The sequence below is a fragment of the Triticum dicoccoides genome, chromosome 4B (assembly GCF_002162155.2).
Source record: "Triticum dicoccoides isolate Atlit2015 ecotype Zavitan chromosome 4B, WEW_v2.0, whole genome shotgun sequence".
NCBI classification, from domain to species: Eukaryota; Viridiplantae; Streptophyta; class Magnoliopsida; order Poales; family Poaceae; genus Triticum; species Triticum dicoccoides.
The window spans coordinates 87,750,608-87,767,339 of record NC_041387.1 but is presented as its reverse complement, the minus strand read 5'-3'; the positions used below and the strand labels follow the sequence as shown (position 1 = coordinate 87,767,339).

The window sequence follows — 16,732 nt, the reverse complement described above, 5'->3', positions numbered from 1 at the left end:
ACAGGAGGAGGGAGGGATTTTTGGTGGGCCATGGCAGTTAGAAACAGGCTTGGGAGCGGTCCGGACTCCCGCAAACCTCCCCACGTTTGTCTCCGGTTTACGGGAGAAAACGCGTCCGAACCACGCCATGGACCAATACATGCCCGCTCGGATGACTTCCGTTGTCCGGACGATTATGGGAGGTTTGAGGGTCGGCGATGAAGATGACCTATCTTCGTATGGTTGATGTAGTGGTTTAACGTAAAATCTACACCGACTATTGGACAATAGGATGTCAGATCATCATTATACAATTGTGCACAAAATCTCTCTTTCGTTACTAACATTCATTGTCGCATGATGCGATGATTTTGTGTAAAACTTATGTGCCTACTGCACATAGTGTGTGATATTATCCCTTGAAGATAAATTACGGGCACAATCAATAGGTTTTCTCACTCTAAAATCAAAAGGCTATAAACAAAGAAGACTTCGATGTGTTTCGCATCGAGTCTTCTACTATCAATTATAAAACTGGACACCAATGGTTTGCACTTAGCGGTCGACATCAACTTTGGTATTAATTCATTCTCAATATAAAGGATCAAATTTTACAGTTCTCATCCTGCTTTCGTTGTGATCAATACAATGAATCATCAACTCGAAAAAGAAAAGAAAAAGACAAACAATCGAAAAGTCACTCCCCAGGACACAAATACATTGTCCAATTATTGAAAAGGGCATTCAGTTAGAGTATCACATTAAACAACACATGCATCAAGCTTCTCCACGAAGAAGAAACCGCACACAAATCCGTCAGAAAAACAGCCGCTTGCAATTGCTTTAACATAAGCTGTTGCTTTCTCAACTTCAAAAAGAAAAATATTGCTTTTTTTTCATCTGTCTACCAGCTGTCACATAGGGCCCAATCAATATGCGTGTCCCGTAGCTCCGCCAGGCTTCTATTTATGCTCTCTCCCATGGACGGAGAGAGGCATCCAGAACCAGAAGCAAAAGCTCACACAAAGTCACAAGAATGATGAACCCAAAGAGCCGTGTCCAAGAGTGGGAGGCCGAGCACATCGACCTCATCCCGGGGATGCCCGACGACATCGCCGTCGACTGCCTGGCGCGCGTCCCGCACGGATCCTACCGTTCGATGCGCCGCGTGTGCCGCGGCTGGAGGAGCGCCGCCGCCGCCCCGGACTTCGCCCTGGCGCGCGCCGAGGCCGGAGCCAACGAGGATCTGGTCTTTCTCATGCAGTTTGGCAACCCGGTTGCCGGGGACGGTGGGGCGCCCGAGAACACCCCGGCGTACGGCGTGGCCGTGTACAACGTCACCACCGGGGAGTGGCACCGCGAGAGCTCGGCGCCGCCGGTGCCGATGTTCGCCCAGTGCGCGGCCGTGGGCACCCGCGTCGCGGTGATGGGCGGCTGGGACCCCAACACCTTCGAGCCCGTGGCGGACGTCAACGTCCTGGACGCCACCACCGGCGTCTGGCGCCGCGGCGCGCCGATGCGGTCCGCGCGCTCCTTCTTCGCGTGCGCCGAGGCGGGGGGCAAGATCTATGTCGCCGGCGGGCACGACAAGCTCAAGAACGCGCTGAAGACGGCCGAGGCGTACGACGCGGAGGCCGACGGCTGGGACCCGCTCCCGGACATGTCGGAGGAGCGCGACGAGTGCGACGGCATGGCCACCGTCGCCGGCGACCGGTTCCTTGCCGTGAGCGGGTACCGCACGGGGCGCCAGGGAGGGTTCGAGCGGGACGCCGAGTGGTTCGACCCGGCGACCCGCGAGTGGCGCCGCCTGGAGCGCGTGCGCGCCCCGCCGTCGGCGGCTCACGTGGTGGTGCGCGGCCGCGTGTGGTGCATCGAGGGCACGGCCGTGATGGAGTGGCGCGGGGAGCGCCGGGGCTGGCTCGAGGTGGGCCCTTACCCGCCAGGTCTCAAGGCCGGCACGGCGCGCGCGGTCGCCGTCGGCGGCGGCGAGCGCGTCGTGGTGACCGGCGCCATCGAGTCCGAGGGAGGCGGCGGCGGGCACGCGCTGTGGGTGTTCGACGTGAAGTCCAAGAACTGGACCGTGGTGCGCCCTCCGCCGCAGTTCGCCGGCTTCGTCTTCTCCCTGGCATCCGTCCGCGTGTGATGAGAGCCTTCTCCGGCGCCGCTCCCGACCAAGAAGACCACTACTACTACTAGCGAGTATGTATGCATGTTCTTGAGTTGCAGTGCTTTTGCCATTGATGGATCTGAGATCCGCGATCTCATCGCCTGAGATCTGCGCTTCCCGGAAGAATCATCGCCAGGAAAAAAGAAGAAAAAAACAGGAGGCATCATCGCCAAGAAGAAAACAACAAAAATAGCTAGAGGATTGTAGCTTGTCAGATCTGTGCACTCTAGTCATCATGGTTGTGAACTTTCCTCCCTCCCCTCTTTTGCTGTTGAGACAGCCTGCCATTTCTGTTGTTGAGACAGCGTGGTGTTTTGGTTCTATGATATTAGCAATGAGTCGCTGTACATATTATTGTGAGTTGGAAGATCATATCATGTGGTTCCTCCATAGTTCTGTCCAGACCCAGTTCTGCTGCTGCAGCTCACAAAGGCTGGTACGCCATCTCAAATGTCCATCCGTTTCGCGGCTGAAGAACACACCTCTCGATGTCGATGCCGGTGGCTCGCCGCCGTCGAGCAATCATCTTTACGTTTCTTTCCATACAATTTTCAATTTTCATACTACTATCTCGCGTCCTATTCAATTGGTACTCGCCGCCGCCGCCCCGGCTGCTGAACCCGAAGAGGAGCTGACCTTGCCAGCCGATTCTTTCTACTAGGTGAGGCCTCGCACTCCACGCAACAGCAAAGCCGGCTAGCTATCCGTCCACATCCGTTTCTCCTCCCACGTCGCCATCCAAGGATAGGAACGAACGGAGTTGAGGTCGCCACCGATTATGGCGTCCGTGCTTGGCCCACGGTTTTGGACCGCTTGCCCATCTACTAGCACGCACGGCCCTCTACTGTACCGACTTTTATTATCGTGAGGGTCCTGACGCCGCTAGGTTGCTGTTAGCTGCATCCATCCATCCATCATCTTGGCATGGGCAACGTGAAATTTGCGGGGGACGCACGGGTATCGTGCCATGCTGCGCAATCCCAATGAGATCGATTGCGAGGACGATCGGTTCTTCTTCTCTTCTGTGCTACCCTACCGATTACCACATTCTCAGTGAATCTGCCAGCTTGATGTATGTTTTTTCTCATCAAGTTTGGATTGCTTTCCATGAGTGTCACCTGGTAGCTTGATGTATGTAACCCTGCTAGTATGACATACACTCCTTGTTAGACAATAGATGAGGTTCTTTTCTTTCTTTGCAACGGGACATAGGCCAAAGGAGGATGACAGGCATGATGGCGTCCGTGTTTTGTTGCTTCTTGATGCAGACAAGCTGAGATATGCAGTCTTTGTGGCGTCTGGGAAACGAACACCGCTAGTGGTTGCTCTGCGACCTCGATCCTTTCGTGAAAGCTCCAGAGAACATCCTTGGGTTGGTTCTTGCGCGTCAATACATGTTTTTTTAAACGGAGGCTAAATATTTTCTCATTAATAATTAATCAAAGAGAGGAATATAGTTTAGGGTGTGGCTAGGCCTCGTCCCGATATGACATAGTTATGTCACATTTAAGTATATCATCACCTGTTTATGGCATTTTTTTTCCTTTTTGTAGGCCTTGTCTTTTTTTCTTTTTCGTGAGCGCTAAAGGAGTTGCCCATAGCACCCTCGCATGACCCAGGCCCAGCGCGCGCCTCCCATCACTCTACGGCCGTCATCACTAACCAGTGTAGCCTAGCGTACGTAGTACTCCATACTCTCCTAAAAAAACATAGTACCACATACGATTTGTGTCGCCCCTGTCCTTTTTTGATTTTTCTTTTCCTGTTCCAAGTTTAGTTTTTCTTCTGGGTTTCTTTTATTTTTTAAGCTTTTTATAATTTTTTGTATTATAAGCATTGTTCTAATATATGTTGAATATTTTTCAAATACACACTGAACACTCTTTCATATACGGTGATTGTCTTGTTCCAAACACACACCGAACAATTTCTTAATATATAGTGACATTTTTTCAAATGCACATTCAACTAATATTTAATATATGATGAACCTTTTCAGTTTACATTGAAGCCTTTTTCTATGTAAGGAGAACTTTTTATAAATATATACGGTGAGACTTTTACAATATACATTGAACAAATTTAAAATGTAGGCTGAACACTTCCAAAAATAAATAAAATGATAGAAGAGAAAAATAAAATACTGGTAAGAAAACCAGGGAAATGTTCATGAATTAAAAAATGTTTTTTTGAAAAAAATCATGAATTTTACAATTGTTCAAGAATTTGAAACATATTGTAGTAAATTCAAAAAATGTTCACTAATTCGATAAATGTGCATGTATTAGATAAATGAGTAAATGTTTGTAAATTCCTAAAGATGTTGATGAATTGAAAATAAATTCCCGTATATAACAAATTTTCACAGGTTCAGGAAATGTTCGTGAATTCAAAATATTTTCACGGCAAATTCAAAAATAGAAAATATGCATATTAGTATCACACCAAATTTGAATGTAGGATTGCAAAATAGAAAATAAAAAAAAATAGTGTCAAAGAGCAAAGGAGAAACAAGAAAACCATATTATTTTGTTTTTCAGTCAACTATACATTTTAAGGTTTTTCTTTTTTCTTGTGAGAACAAAACCATACATATGTGTAATTATGTTTGGAACTGAAAAAGAACAAAAAAACAATTAGCGAGTTATTTGATGAAGTAGAAAGATAGATATTTTAGGTTGTCTCGACGGAAAAATATCGGGCCGAGTTACGAGTCGAGGATGCACTTGCAAGGGAGGTAAAATAAAGGGGTTTGACCAAGTTGCAAGTTGATGGTGACTTTGCAACTAAGGAAAAAATGGTTAGACCCAGTTCCGAGTCAATGGTTGACTTGCAACTCGGACAAAAAAACTTTGGGCCTAGTTATGAGTCAAGGGTGGACTTGCAACTGAAGCAGAAAAATAGGAATCGAGCTTGGTTGCGAGTCGAGGGTAGACTTGCAACTAAGGCAAAAAGGGTCGGGCCCAGATGGAGCCCAGTTGCCATTCGATTGTGAACCTACAACTGAGACAAAAAAACTTTGGGGTTAATTGTGAGTCGAGGGTGGACTTGTAACTAAGGCAAAAAAAGGGGTTAGGCTCCGTAGCGAGTTGAGGGGGAACTTGCAACTGAGGCAAACAAAGGTTGGCGCCAGATTGAGACCAATTGTGAGTCAATGATAGACTCACAACTAGGAAAAAGAAATATTCGGGCCGAGTTGCAAGTCGAGAGTGTACTTGCAACTGGGAGAAAAATTGATCGGTCCCCCCATTGCGTATAAAGGCTGGAGTTGCAACAAGTACAAAAATGGGCCAGGCCCCCAATTGCATATTGAGGATGACGTCAACCATGACAAAACTGATCGGGCCCCAGTTGCGTATCAAGGATAGACTTGCAACTAGGAAAAAAAGATGGGCCCCCAATTGTATATTGGGGATGGAGTTGCAGTTGGGACAAAGAAAACAGTTGGGCCCTAGTTGCGTGTCATTGTTTGGACTTGCAACTGGGACAAAAACATGTGTCATACCAATAAAAGGGTGGGTCCAATTGCATGCTAACTGGGACAAATTGGTCACCAGTTGCGTGTCGAGGGTGGACATGCAAATCGGACAATATGGTCAAGCTTAGTTGCATATCGGGAGTGGGCTTACAACTGGAACGAAAAAGGTGGCCCCCTCAATTGCTTGTCAAAGGTGGAGTTGCAACTGGGGGAAATTTCATCGTCCCCTCCCCCACCCCGAGTTGAATGTCAAGGGTGGGCTTGCAATTTCAAACAAAAATGGTTAGGTCCCAATTACGTAACTAGGGTGGATTTGCAACAAGGACAAATAAAGGGTTCCCCTAGTTGCATGTTATGGTGTGAAGTTGCAACTGGGACAAAAAGAGTCAGCGCCCCGATTGCGTGTCGAGGGTGGCCTTTCAAGTAAAAAAGACAGGGCCCCAAGTTGCATGTCGGGGTGAAGTTGCAACTAGGACAAGAAAAATGGTGGCCTGGCCAACTACATGTTGAAGTGGAGTTGCATCTGGGACAAAAAGGGTTGGGCTCTAAGTTGCGTGTCAAGGGTGGACTTGCGAGTGGGTCAAAAATGGGTCTGGTACTAGTTGCATATTGAGGGTGAACTTGCAACTGGGGCACCCAAATTACATATGAGTCTGGAGTTGCAACTAGGAAAAAAAATGAGTGGCCCTGAGTAGCATATTGAGGGTCATTTTACAACTAGGAAAACATTGGACTAGGTATCATGTTGGGAGTGGAGTTGCAACTGGGTGAAAAATGGTTGTGCCTCCCCACCAGAAAAAGGTTGCATGTCAATGGTTGACTTGCAACTAGGACAAAAAATGGTGGGTTAATACGTCCATTTTGCATCATGCTTTTATATCAATATTTATTGCAGTATGGGATGTTATTACACGTTATGTCACAATAGTTATGGCTATTCTCTCTTATTTTACAAGGTTTACATGAAGAGGGAGAATACCAGCTGCTGGGATTCTGGGCTGGAAAAGGAGCAAATATTGGAAACCTATTCTGCACAGCTCCAAAAGTCCTGAAACTCCAAGAAAGTCATTTTTGGAATTAATAATAAATATTGAGCGAAAGAAGTACCAAAGGGGGCCCACACCCTGGCCACGAGGGTGGGAGGCGCGCCCTACCCCCCTAGGCGCGCCTCCTACCTCGTGGGCCACCTGGAAGCCCTCCGGTGCCCATCTTCTGCTATATGAAGTCTTTTACCCTGGAAAAAATCAGAAAAAATCATACGGGACGAAACTCCACCGCCACGAGGCAGAACCTTGGCGGAACCAATCTAGGGCTCCGGCGGAGCTGTTCTGTCGGGGAAACTTCCCTTCGGGAGGGGGAAATCATCACCATCATCGTCACCAACGATCCTCTCATCGGGAGGGGGTCAATCTCCATTAACAACTTCACCAGCACCATCTCCTCTCAAACCCTAGTTCATCTCTTGTATCCAATCTTTGTACCAAAACCTCAGATTGGTACCTGTGGGTTGCTACTAGTGTTGATTACTCCGTGTAGTTGATGTTAGTTGGTTTATTTTGTGGAATATCATATGTTCAGATCCTTAATGCATATTAATACCCCTCTGATTATGAACATGAATATGCTTTGTGAGTAGTTACGTTTATTCCTGAGGACATGGGTGAAGTCTTGCTATTAGTAGTCATGTGAATTTGGTATTCGTTCGATATTTTGATGATATGTATGTTGTCTCTCCTCTAGGGGTGTTATGTGAACGTCGACTACATAACACTTCACCATTATTTGGGCCTAGAGGAAGGCATTGGGAAGTAATAAGTAGATGATGGGTTGCTAGAGTGACAGAAGCTTAAACCCTAGTTTATAAGTTGCTTCATAAGGGGCTGATTTGGACTCATATGTTTCATGCTATGGTTAGGTTTACCTTAATACTTCTTTTGTAGTTGCGGATGTTTGCAATAGGTGTTAATCATAAGTGGGATGCTTGTCCAAGAAAGGGCAGTACCCAAGCACCGGTCCACCCACATATCAAATTATCAAAGTAACGAACACGAATCATATGAGCGTGAACTAGCTTGACGATAATTCCCATGTGTCCTCGGGAGCGCTTTTCTCTATATAAGAACTTGTCCAGGCTTGTCCTTTGCTACAAAAAGGATTGGGCCACCTTGCTGCACCTTATTTACTTTCATTGCTTGTTACCCATTACAAATTATCTTATCACAAAACTATCTGTTACCTACAATTCAGTGCTTGCAGAGAATACCTTACTAAAAACCGTTTGTCATTTCCTTCTGCTCCTCATTGGGTTCGACACTCTTACTTATTGAAAGGACTACGATAGATCCCCTACACTTGTGGGTCATCAAGACTCTTTTCTGGCGCTGTTGCTGGGGAGTGAAGCGCCTTGGGTGAGTGGAACTTGGTAAGGAAACATTTATATAGTGTGCTAAAATTTACTGTCACTTGTTACTATGGAAACTAATCCTTTGAGGGGCCTGTTCGGGGTATCTTCACCCCGAACAGTAGAGCAAAGAGTTGCTCCTCAACCTACTGAACCTACTGAAAATTTTTACTTTGAAATTCCTTCAGGTATGATAGAGAAACTGCTAGCTAATCCCTTTGTAGGAGATGGAACATTGCATCCCGATTTACACCTTATCTATGTGGATGAAGTTTGTGGATTATTTAAGCTTGCAGGTATGCCCGATGTTGTTGTTAAGAAGAAGGTCTTCCCTTTATCTTTGAAGGGAGATACATTGACATGGTATAGGCTATGTGATTATATGGAATCTTGGGACTATAAACGATTGAAATTGGAATTTCACCAGAAGTTTTATCCTATGCATCTTGTTCATCATGATCGTAATTATATATATAATTTTTGGCCTCGCGAAGGAGAAAGCATCGCTCAAGCTTGGGGGAGGCTTAAGTCAATGCTATATTCATGCCCCAATCATGAGCTCTCAAGAGAAATGATTATTCAAAACTTTTATGCTCGGCCTTCTCTCAACAATCGCACCATGCTTGATACTTCTTGTGCTGGCTCTTATATGATGAAGACTATTGAATTCAAGTGGGATTTATTGGAAATTATTAAACGCAACTCTGAAGATTGGGATTCCGACGATGGTAAGGAGTCAGGTATGACACCTAAGTTTGATTGTGTTAAATCTTTTATGGATACCGATGCTTTTCGTGGATTTAGCACTAAATATGGACTTGACTCTGGGATAGTAGCTTCTTTCTATGAATCATTTGCTACTCATGTTGATCTCCCTAAGGAGAAGTGGTTTAAATATAATCCTCCCACTGAAGTAAAAGTAGTTGCACCTGTTACAGTTGAAGAAAAGACTATCAGTTATAATGATCCTATTGTTCCTACTAGTTATGTTGAGAAACCACCTTTTCCTGCCAGGATAAAAGATCATGCTAAAGCTTCAACTATGGTTCATAAGAGTAATACTAGAATATATACACCTCCTGAGCAAATTAAAGTTGAACCTAGTATTGCTATGGTTAAAGATCTCTTGGCTGTTAATATTGATGGGCATGTTATTTATTTCTGTGAACAGGCTGCTAACATTGCTAGATCTGATGCTAAGAAACATAGACCTATTGTAGGCATGCCTGTTATTTCTATTAAAATAGGAGATCATTGTTATCATGGCTTATGTGATATGGGTGCTAGTGCTAGTGCAATACCTCATTCCTTATATAAAGAAATCATGCATGACATTGCACCTGGTGAGATAGAAGATATTGAGGTTACTATTAAGCTTGCAAATAGAGATACTATTTCACCAATTGGGATTGTTAGAGATGTTGAAGTCTTGTGTGGGAAAGTTAAATACCCTGCTGATTTTCTTGTTCTTGGTTCCCCACAAGATAACTTTTTCCCATTATATTTGGTAGACCCTTCTTGAATACTGTTAATGCTAAGATTGATTGCGAAAAGGATGTTTTTACAATTGGCTTAGGGGATATGTCTCATGAGTTTAATTTTGCTAAATTTCGTAGACAACCCCATGATAAAGAATTGCCTAGTAAGGATGAAATTATTGGTCTTGCTTCTATTGCCGTTCCTCCTAATGATCCTTTAGAACAATATTTGCTAGACCATGAAAATGATATGTTTATGAATGAAAGAAGGGAGATAGATGAAGTATTCTTTAAATAGGATCCTATTTTGAAACACAACTTACCTGTTGAAATCCTAGGGGACCCCCTCCACCCAAGGGTGATCCCGTGTTTGAGCTTAAACCATTACCTGATACTCTGAAATATGCTTATCTTGATGAAAAGAAGATATATCCTATTATTATTAGTGCTAACCTTTCAGAGCAGGAAGAGGAAAGATTATTGAAAACTCTGAAGAAGCACCATGCTGCTATTGGATATACTCTTGATGATCTTAAGGGCATTAGTCCCACTTTATGCCAACACAAAATAAATTTCGAAGAAGACGCCAAACCAGTTATTGATCACCAACGACGATTAAATCCTAAGATGAAAGAAGTGGTAAGAAAAGAAATACTAAAGCTCCTTGAGGTAGGTATAATTTATCCCGTTGCTGATAGTCAGTGGGTAAGTCCTGTCCATTGTGTCCCTAAGAAGGGAGGTATTACTATCGTTCCTAATGATAAAGATAAATTGATCCTGCAAAGAATTATTACAGGTTATAGGATGGTAATTGATTTCGGTAAATTAAATAAAGCTACTAAAAAAGATCATTACCCTCTACCTTTTATTGATCAAATGCTAGAAGACTATCCAAACATACACATTTATGCTTTCTAGATGGTTATTCTGGTTTCTCTCAAATACCTGTGTCAGCGGATGATCAAGCAAAGACTACTTTTACTTGCCCTTTCAGTACTTTTGCTTATAGACGTATGCCTTTTGGTTTATGTAATGCACCTGCTACCTTTCAAAGATGCATGATGGCTATATTCTCTGACTTTTGTGAAAAGATTTGTGAGGTATTCATGGATGATTTCTCCGTTTATGGATCCTCTTTTGATTATTGCTTGAGCAACCTTGAACGAGTTTTGCAGAGATGCGAAGATACTAGTCTTGTTTTGAACTTAGAGAAGTGCCACTTTATGGTTAATGAAGGCATTGTATTGGGGCATAAAATTTCCGAAAAAGGTATTGAAGTTGATAAAGCTAAGGTTGATGCTATTGGAAAGATGCCGTGTCCTAAGGACATTAAAGGTATAATAAGTTTCCGTGGTCATGCCGGTTTTTATAGGAGGTTCATTAAGGACTTTTCTAAAATCTCTAGGCCTCTGACTAATTTATTGCAAAAAGATATTCCTTTTGTCTTCGATGATGATTGTGTGGAAGCATTTGAAATACTTAAGAAAGCTTTGATTTCTGCACTTATTCAGCCACCTGATTGGAACTTACCATTTGAAATTATGTGTGATGCTAGCGATTATGCTGTAGGGGCTGTTCTAGGACAAAGAGTTGATAAGAAATTAAATGTTATTCAATATGCTAGTAAAACTCTAGACACTGCTGATACGTCTCCAACGTATCTATAATTTATGAAGCATCCATGCTATTATATTATCTGTTTTGGATGTTTATGGGCTTTATATACACTTTTATATTATTTTTGGGACTAACCTATTAACCGGAGGCCCAACCCATGTTGCTGTTTTCTTGCCTATTTTAGTGTTTCGAAGAAAAGGAATATCAAACGGAGTCCAAACGGAATGAAACCTTCGGGAGCGTTATTTTTGGAACGGAAGCAATCCAGGAGACTTGGAGTTGAAGTCAAGGAAGTTTCGAGGTGGCCACGAGTGTGGGGGGCGCGCCCCCTTACTGGGCACGCCCCCTATCTCGTGGGCCCCTCGTGGCTCCCCCAACCGACTTCTTTCGCCTATATATTCCCATGTACCCTAAAAACATCGAAGCGAACAATAGATCGGGAGTTCCGCCGCTGCAAGCCTCTGTAGCCACCAAAAACCTCTCAGAACCCTGTTCCGGCACCCTACCGGAGGGGGGATCCCTCACCGATGGCCATATTCGTCATCCCGATGCTATCCATGACAAGGAGGGAGTAGTTCACCCTCGGGGCTGAGGGTATGTACCAATAGCTATGTGTTTGATCTCTCTCTCTCTCTCGTGTTCTCTCTATGGCACGATCTTGATGTATCGCGAGTTTTTCTATTATAGTTGGATCTTATGATGTTTCTCCCCCTCTACTCTCTTGTGATGAATTGAGTTTTTGTTGGGTTTCGTAGTAATTTCAAAAAATTTCCTACGCACACGCAAGATCATGTGATGCATAGCAACGAGGGGGAGAGTGTTGTCTACGTACCCAACGCAGACTGACTGCGGAAGCGATGACACGACGTATAGGAAGTAGTCGTATGTCTTCACGATCCAACCGATCAAGCACCGAAACTACGGCACCTCCGAGTTCGAGCACACGTTCAGCTCGATGACGATCCCCGGACTCCGATCCAGCAAAGTGTCGGGGAAGAGTTCCCTCAGCACGATGGCGTGCTAATGATCTTGATGAACTACAGCAGCAGGGCTTCGCCTAAACTCCGCTACAGTAATATCGAGGTATATGGTGGCAGGGGGCACCGCACACGGCTAAGGAATAGATCACGTGGATCAACTTGTGTGTCTAGAGGTGTCCCCTGCCTCCGTATATAAAGGAGGAGAGGAGGGGAGGCTGGCCGGCCAAGGGGGGAGGCGCAGGAGAGTCCTACTCCCTCTGGGAGTAGGATTCCCCCTCCAATCCTAGTCCAACTAGGATTCCTCGGAGGGGAAAAGAGGAGGAGGGGGCCGACCACCTCTCCTAGTCCTAATAGGACTAGGGGAAGGGGGGGGGGGCGCAGCCCATCTAGGGCTGCCTCTTCTCTTTTCCACTAAGGCCCACTATGGCCCATATAGCTCCCGGGGGGTTCCGGTAACCCTCCCGGTATTCCGGTAAAATCCCGATTTCACCCGGAACACTTCCGATGTCCAAACATAGGCTTCCAATATATCAATCTTTACGTCTCGACCATTTCGAGACTCCTCGTCATGTCCGTGATCACATCCGGGACTCCGAACAACCTTCGGTACATCAAAATGCATAAACTCATAATGAAACTGTCATCGTAACCTTAAGCGTGCGGACCCTACGGGTTCGAGAACAATGTAGACATGACCGAGACATGTCTCCGGTCAATAACCAATAGCAGGACCTGGATGCCCATATTGGCTCCTACATATTCTACGAAGATCTTTATCGGTCAGACCGCATAACAACATACGTTGTTCCCTTTGTTATCGGTATGTTACTTGCCCGAGATTCGATTGTCGGTATCCAATACCTAGCTCAATCTCGTTACCGGCAAGTCTCTTTACTCGTTCCGTAATACATCATCTCACAACTACCATATTAGTTGTAATGCTTGCAAGGCTTATGTGATGTGTATTACCGAGAGGGCCCAGAGATACCTCTCCGACAATCGGAGAGACAAATCCTAATCTCGAAATACGCCAACCCAACATCTACCTTTGGAGACACCTGTAATGCTCCTTTATAATCACCCAGTTACGTTGTGACGTTTGGTAGCACCCAAAGTGTTCCTCCGGCAAACGGGAGTTGCATAATCTCATAGTCATAGGAACATGTATAAGTCATGAAGAAAGTAATAGCAACATACTAAACGATCGTGTGCTAAGCTAATGAAATGGGTCATGTCAATCAGATCATTCAACTAATGATGTGACCTCGTTAATCAAATAACAACTCATTGTTCATGGTTAGGAAACATAACCATCTTTGATTAACGAGCTAGTCAAGTAGAGGCATACTAGTGACACTTTGTTTGTCTATGTATTCACACATGTATTACGTTTCCGGTTAATACAATTCTAGCATGAATAATAAACATTTATCATGATTATAAGGAAATAAATAATAACTTTATTGTTGCCTCTAGGGCATATTTCCTTCAGTCTCCCACTTGCACTAGAGTCAATAATCTAGATTACACTGTAATGATTCTAACACCCATGGAGCCTTGGTGCTGATCATGTTTTGCTCGTGGAAGAGGCTTAGTCAACGGGTCTGCAACATTCAGATCCATATGTATCTTGCAAATCTCTATGTCTCCCACCTGGACTAGATCCCGGATGGAATTGAAGCGTCTCTTGATGTGTTTGGTCCTTTTGTGAAATCTGGATTCCTTTGCCAAGGCAATTGCACCAGTATTGTCACAAAAGATTTTCATTGGACCCGATGCATTAGGTATGACACCTAGATCGGATATGAACTCCTTCAACCAGACTCCTTCGTTGGCTGCTTCCGAAGCAGCTATGTACTCCGCTTCACATGTAGATCCCGCTACGACGCTTTGTTTAGAACTGCACCAACTGACAGCTCCACCGTTTAATGTAAACACGTATCCGGTTTGCGATTTAGAATCGTCCAGATCAGTGTCAAAGCTTGCATCAACGTAACCTTTTACAGTGAGCTCTTTGTCACCTCCATATAAGAGAAACATATCCTTAGTCCTTTTCAGGTATTTCAGGATGTTCTTGACCGCTGTCCAGTGATCCACTCCTGGATTACTTTGGTACCTCCCTGCTAAACTTATGGCAAGGCACACATCAGGTCTGGTACACAACATTGCATACATGATAGATCCTATGGCTGATGCATAGGGAACATCTTTCATATTCTCTCTATCTTCTGCAGTGGTCGGGCATTGAGTCTTACTCAACTTCACACCTTGTAACACAGGCAAGAACCCTTTCTTTGCTTGATCCATTTTGAACTTCTTCAAAATTTTGTCAAGGTATGTGCTTTGTGAAAGTCCAATTAAGCGTCTTGATCTATCTCTATAGATCTTAGTGCCTAATATGTAAGCAGCTTCACCGAGGTCTTTCATTGAAAACTTTTATTCAAGTATCCCTTTATGCTATCCAGAAATTCTATATCATTTCCAATCAGCAATATGTCATCCACATATAATATTAGAAATGCTACAGAGCTCCCATTCACTTTCTTGTAAATACAGGCTTCTCCGGAAGTCTGTATAAAACCAAATGCTTTGATCACACTATCAAAGCGTTTATTCCAACTCCGAGAGGCTTGCACCAGTCCATAAATGGATCGCTGGAGCTTGCACACTTTGTTAGCTCCCTTTGGATCGACAAAACCTTCCGGTTGCATCATATACAACTCTTCTTCCAGAAATCCATTCAGGAATGCAGTTTTGACATCCATCTGCCAAATTTCATAATCATAAAATGCGGCAATCGCTAACATGATTCGGACGGACTTAAGCATCGCTACGGGTGAGAAGGTCTCATCGTAGTCAATCCCTTGAACTTGCCGAAAACCTTTTGCGACAAGTCGAGCTTTGTAGACAGTAACATTACCATCAGCATCAGTCTTCTTCTTAAAGATCCATTTATTCTCAATTGCTTGCCGATCATCGGGCAAGTCAACCAAAGTCCATACTTTGTTCTCATACATGGATCCCATCTCAGATTTCATGGCTTCAAGCCACTTTGCGGAATCTGGGCTCACCATCGCTTCTTCATAGTTCGTAGGTTCATCATGATCTAGTAGCATGACTTCCAGAACAGGATTACCGTACCACTCTGGTGCGGATCTTACTCTGGTTGATCTACGAGGTTCAGTAGTATCTTGATCTGAAGTTTCATGATCATTATCATTGGCTTCCTCACTAACTGGTGTAGGTGTCACTGAAACAATTTTCTGTGATGAACTACTTTCCAGTAAGGGAGCAGGTACAGTTACCTCGTCAAGTTCCACTTTCCTCCCACTCACTTCTTTCGAGAGAAACTCTTTCTCTAGAAAGGATCCATTCTTAGCAACGAATGTCTTGCCTTCGGATCTGTGATAGAAGGTGTACCCAACAGTTTCCTTTGGGTATCCTACGAAGACACATTTCTCCGATTTGGGTTCGAGCTTATCAGGTTGAAGCTTTTTCACATAAGCATCGCAGCCCCAAATTTTAAGAAACGACAACTTTGGTTTCTTGCCAAACCACAGTTCATAAGGCGTCGTCTCAACGGATTTTGATGGTGCCCTATTTAACGTGAATGCGGCCGTTTCCAGAGCATAACCCCAAAACGATAGCGGTAAATCAGTAAGAGACATCATAGATCGCACCATATCTAGTAAAGTACGATTACGACGTTCGGACACACCATTATGCTGTGGTGTTCCGGGTGGCGTGAGTTGCGAAACTATTCCACAGTTTTTCAAATGTACACCAAACTCGTAACTCAAATATTCTCCTCCACGATCAGATCGTAGAAACTTTATTTTCTTGTTACGATGATTTTCAACTTCACTCTGAAATTCTTTGAACTTTTCAAATGTTTCAGACTTGTGTTTCATTAAGTAGATATACCCATATCTGCTTAAATCATCTGTGAAGGTGAGAAAATAACGATATCCGCCACGAGCCTCAATATTCATCGGACCACATACATCGGTATGTATGATTTCCAACAAATCTGTTGCTCTCTCCATAGTACCGGAGAACGGTGTTTTAGTCATCTTGCCCATGAGGCACGGTTCGCAAGTACCAAGTGATTCATAATCAAGTGGTTCCGAAAGTCTATCAGTATGGAGTTTCTTCATGCGCTTTACACCGATATGACCTAAACGACAGTGCCACAAATAAGTTGCACTTTCATTATCAACTCTGCATCTTTTGGTTTCAACATTATGAATATGTGTATTACTACTATCGAGATTCAATAAGAATAGACCACTCTGCAAGGGTGCATGACCATAAAAGATATTACTCATATAAATAGAACAACCATTATTCTCTGATTTAAATGAATAACCGTCTTGCATTAAACAAGATCCAGATATAATGTTCATGCTCAACGCTGGCACCAAATAACAATTATTTAGGTATAATATTAATCCTGAAGGTAGATGTAGAGGTAGCGTGCCGACCGCGATCACATCGACTTTGGAACCGTTTCCCACGCGCATCGTCACCTCGTCCTTTGCCAGTGCCCGCTTATTCCGTAGTCCCTGTTTCGAGTTGCAAATATTAGCAACAGAACCAGTATCAAATACCCAGGTGCTACTGCGAGCTCTA

The 16,732-nt window shown here is 44.1% G+C and overlaps 1 protein-coding gene across 1 annotated transcript; it reads left to right on the top strand.

The window, feature by feature from the left end:
- Positions 1-965: 965 nt before the first annotated feature.
- Positions 966-2,536, top strand: LOC119295189 (F-box/kelch-repeat protein At2g44130-like). Its single transcript, XM_037573545.1, has one exon. It carries the CDS (start codon positions 1,016-1,018, stop codon positions 2,120-2,122), a length of 1,107 nt encoding a protein of 368 aa, XP_037429442.1. The 5' UTR covers positions 966-1,015; the 3' UTR covers positions 2,123-2,536.
- Positions 2,537-16,732: the final 14,196 nt, after the last annotated feature.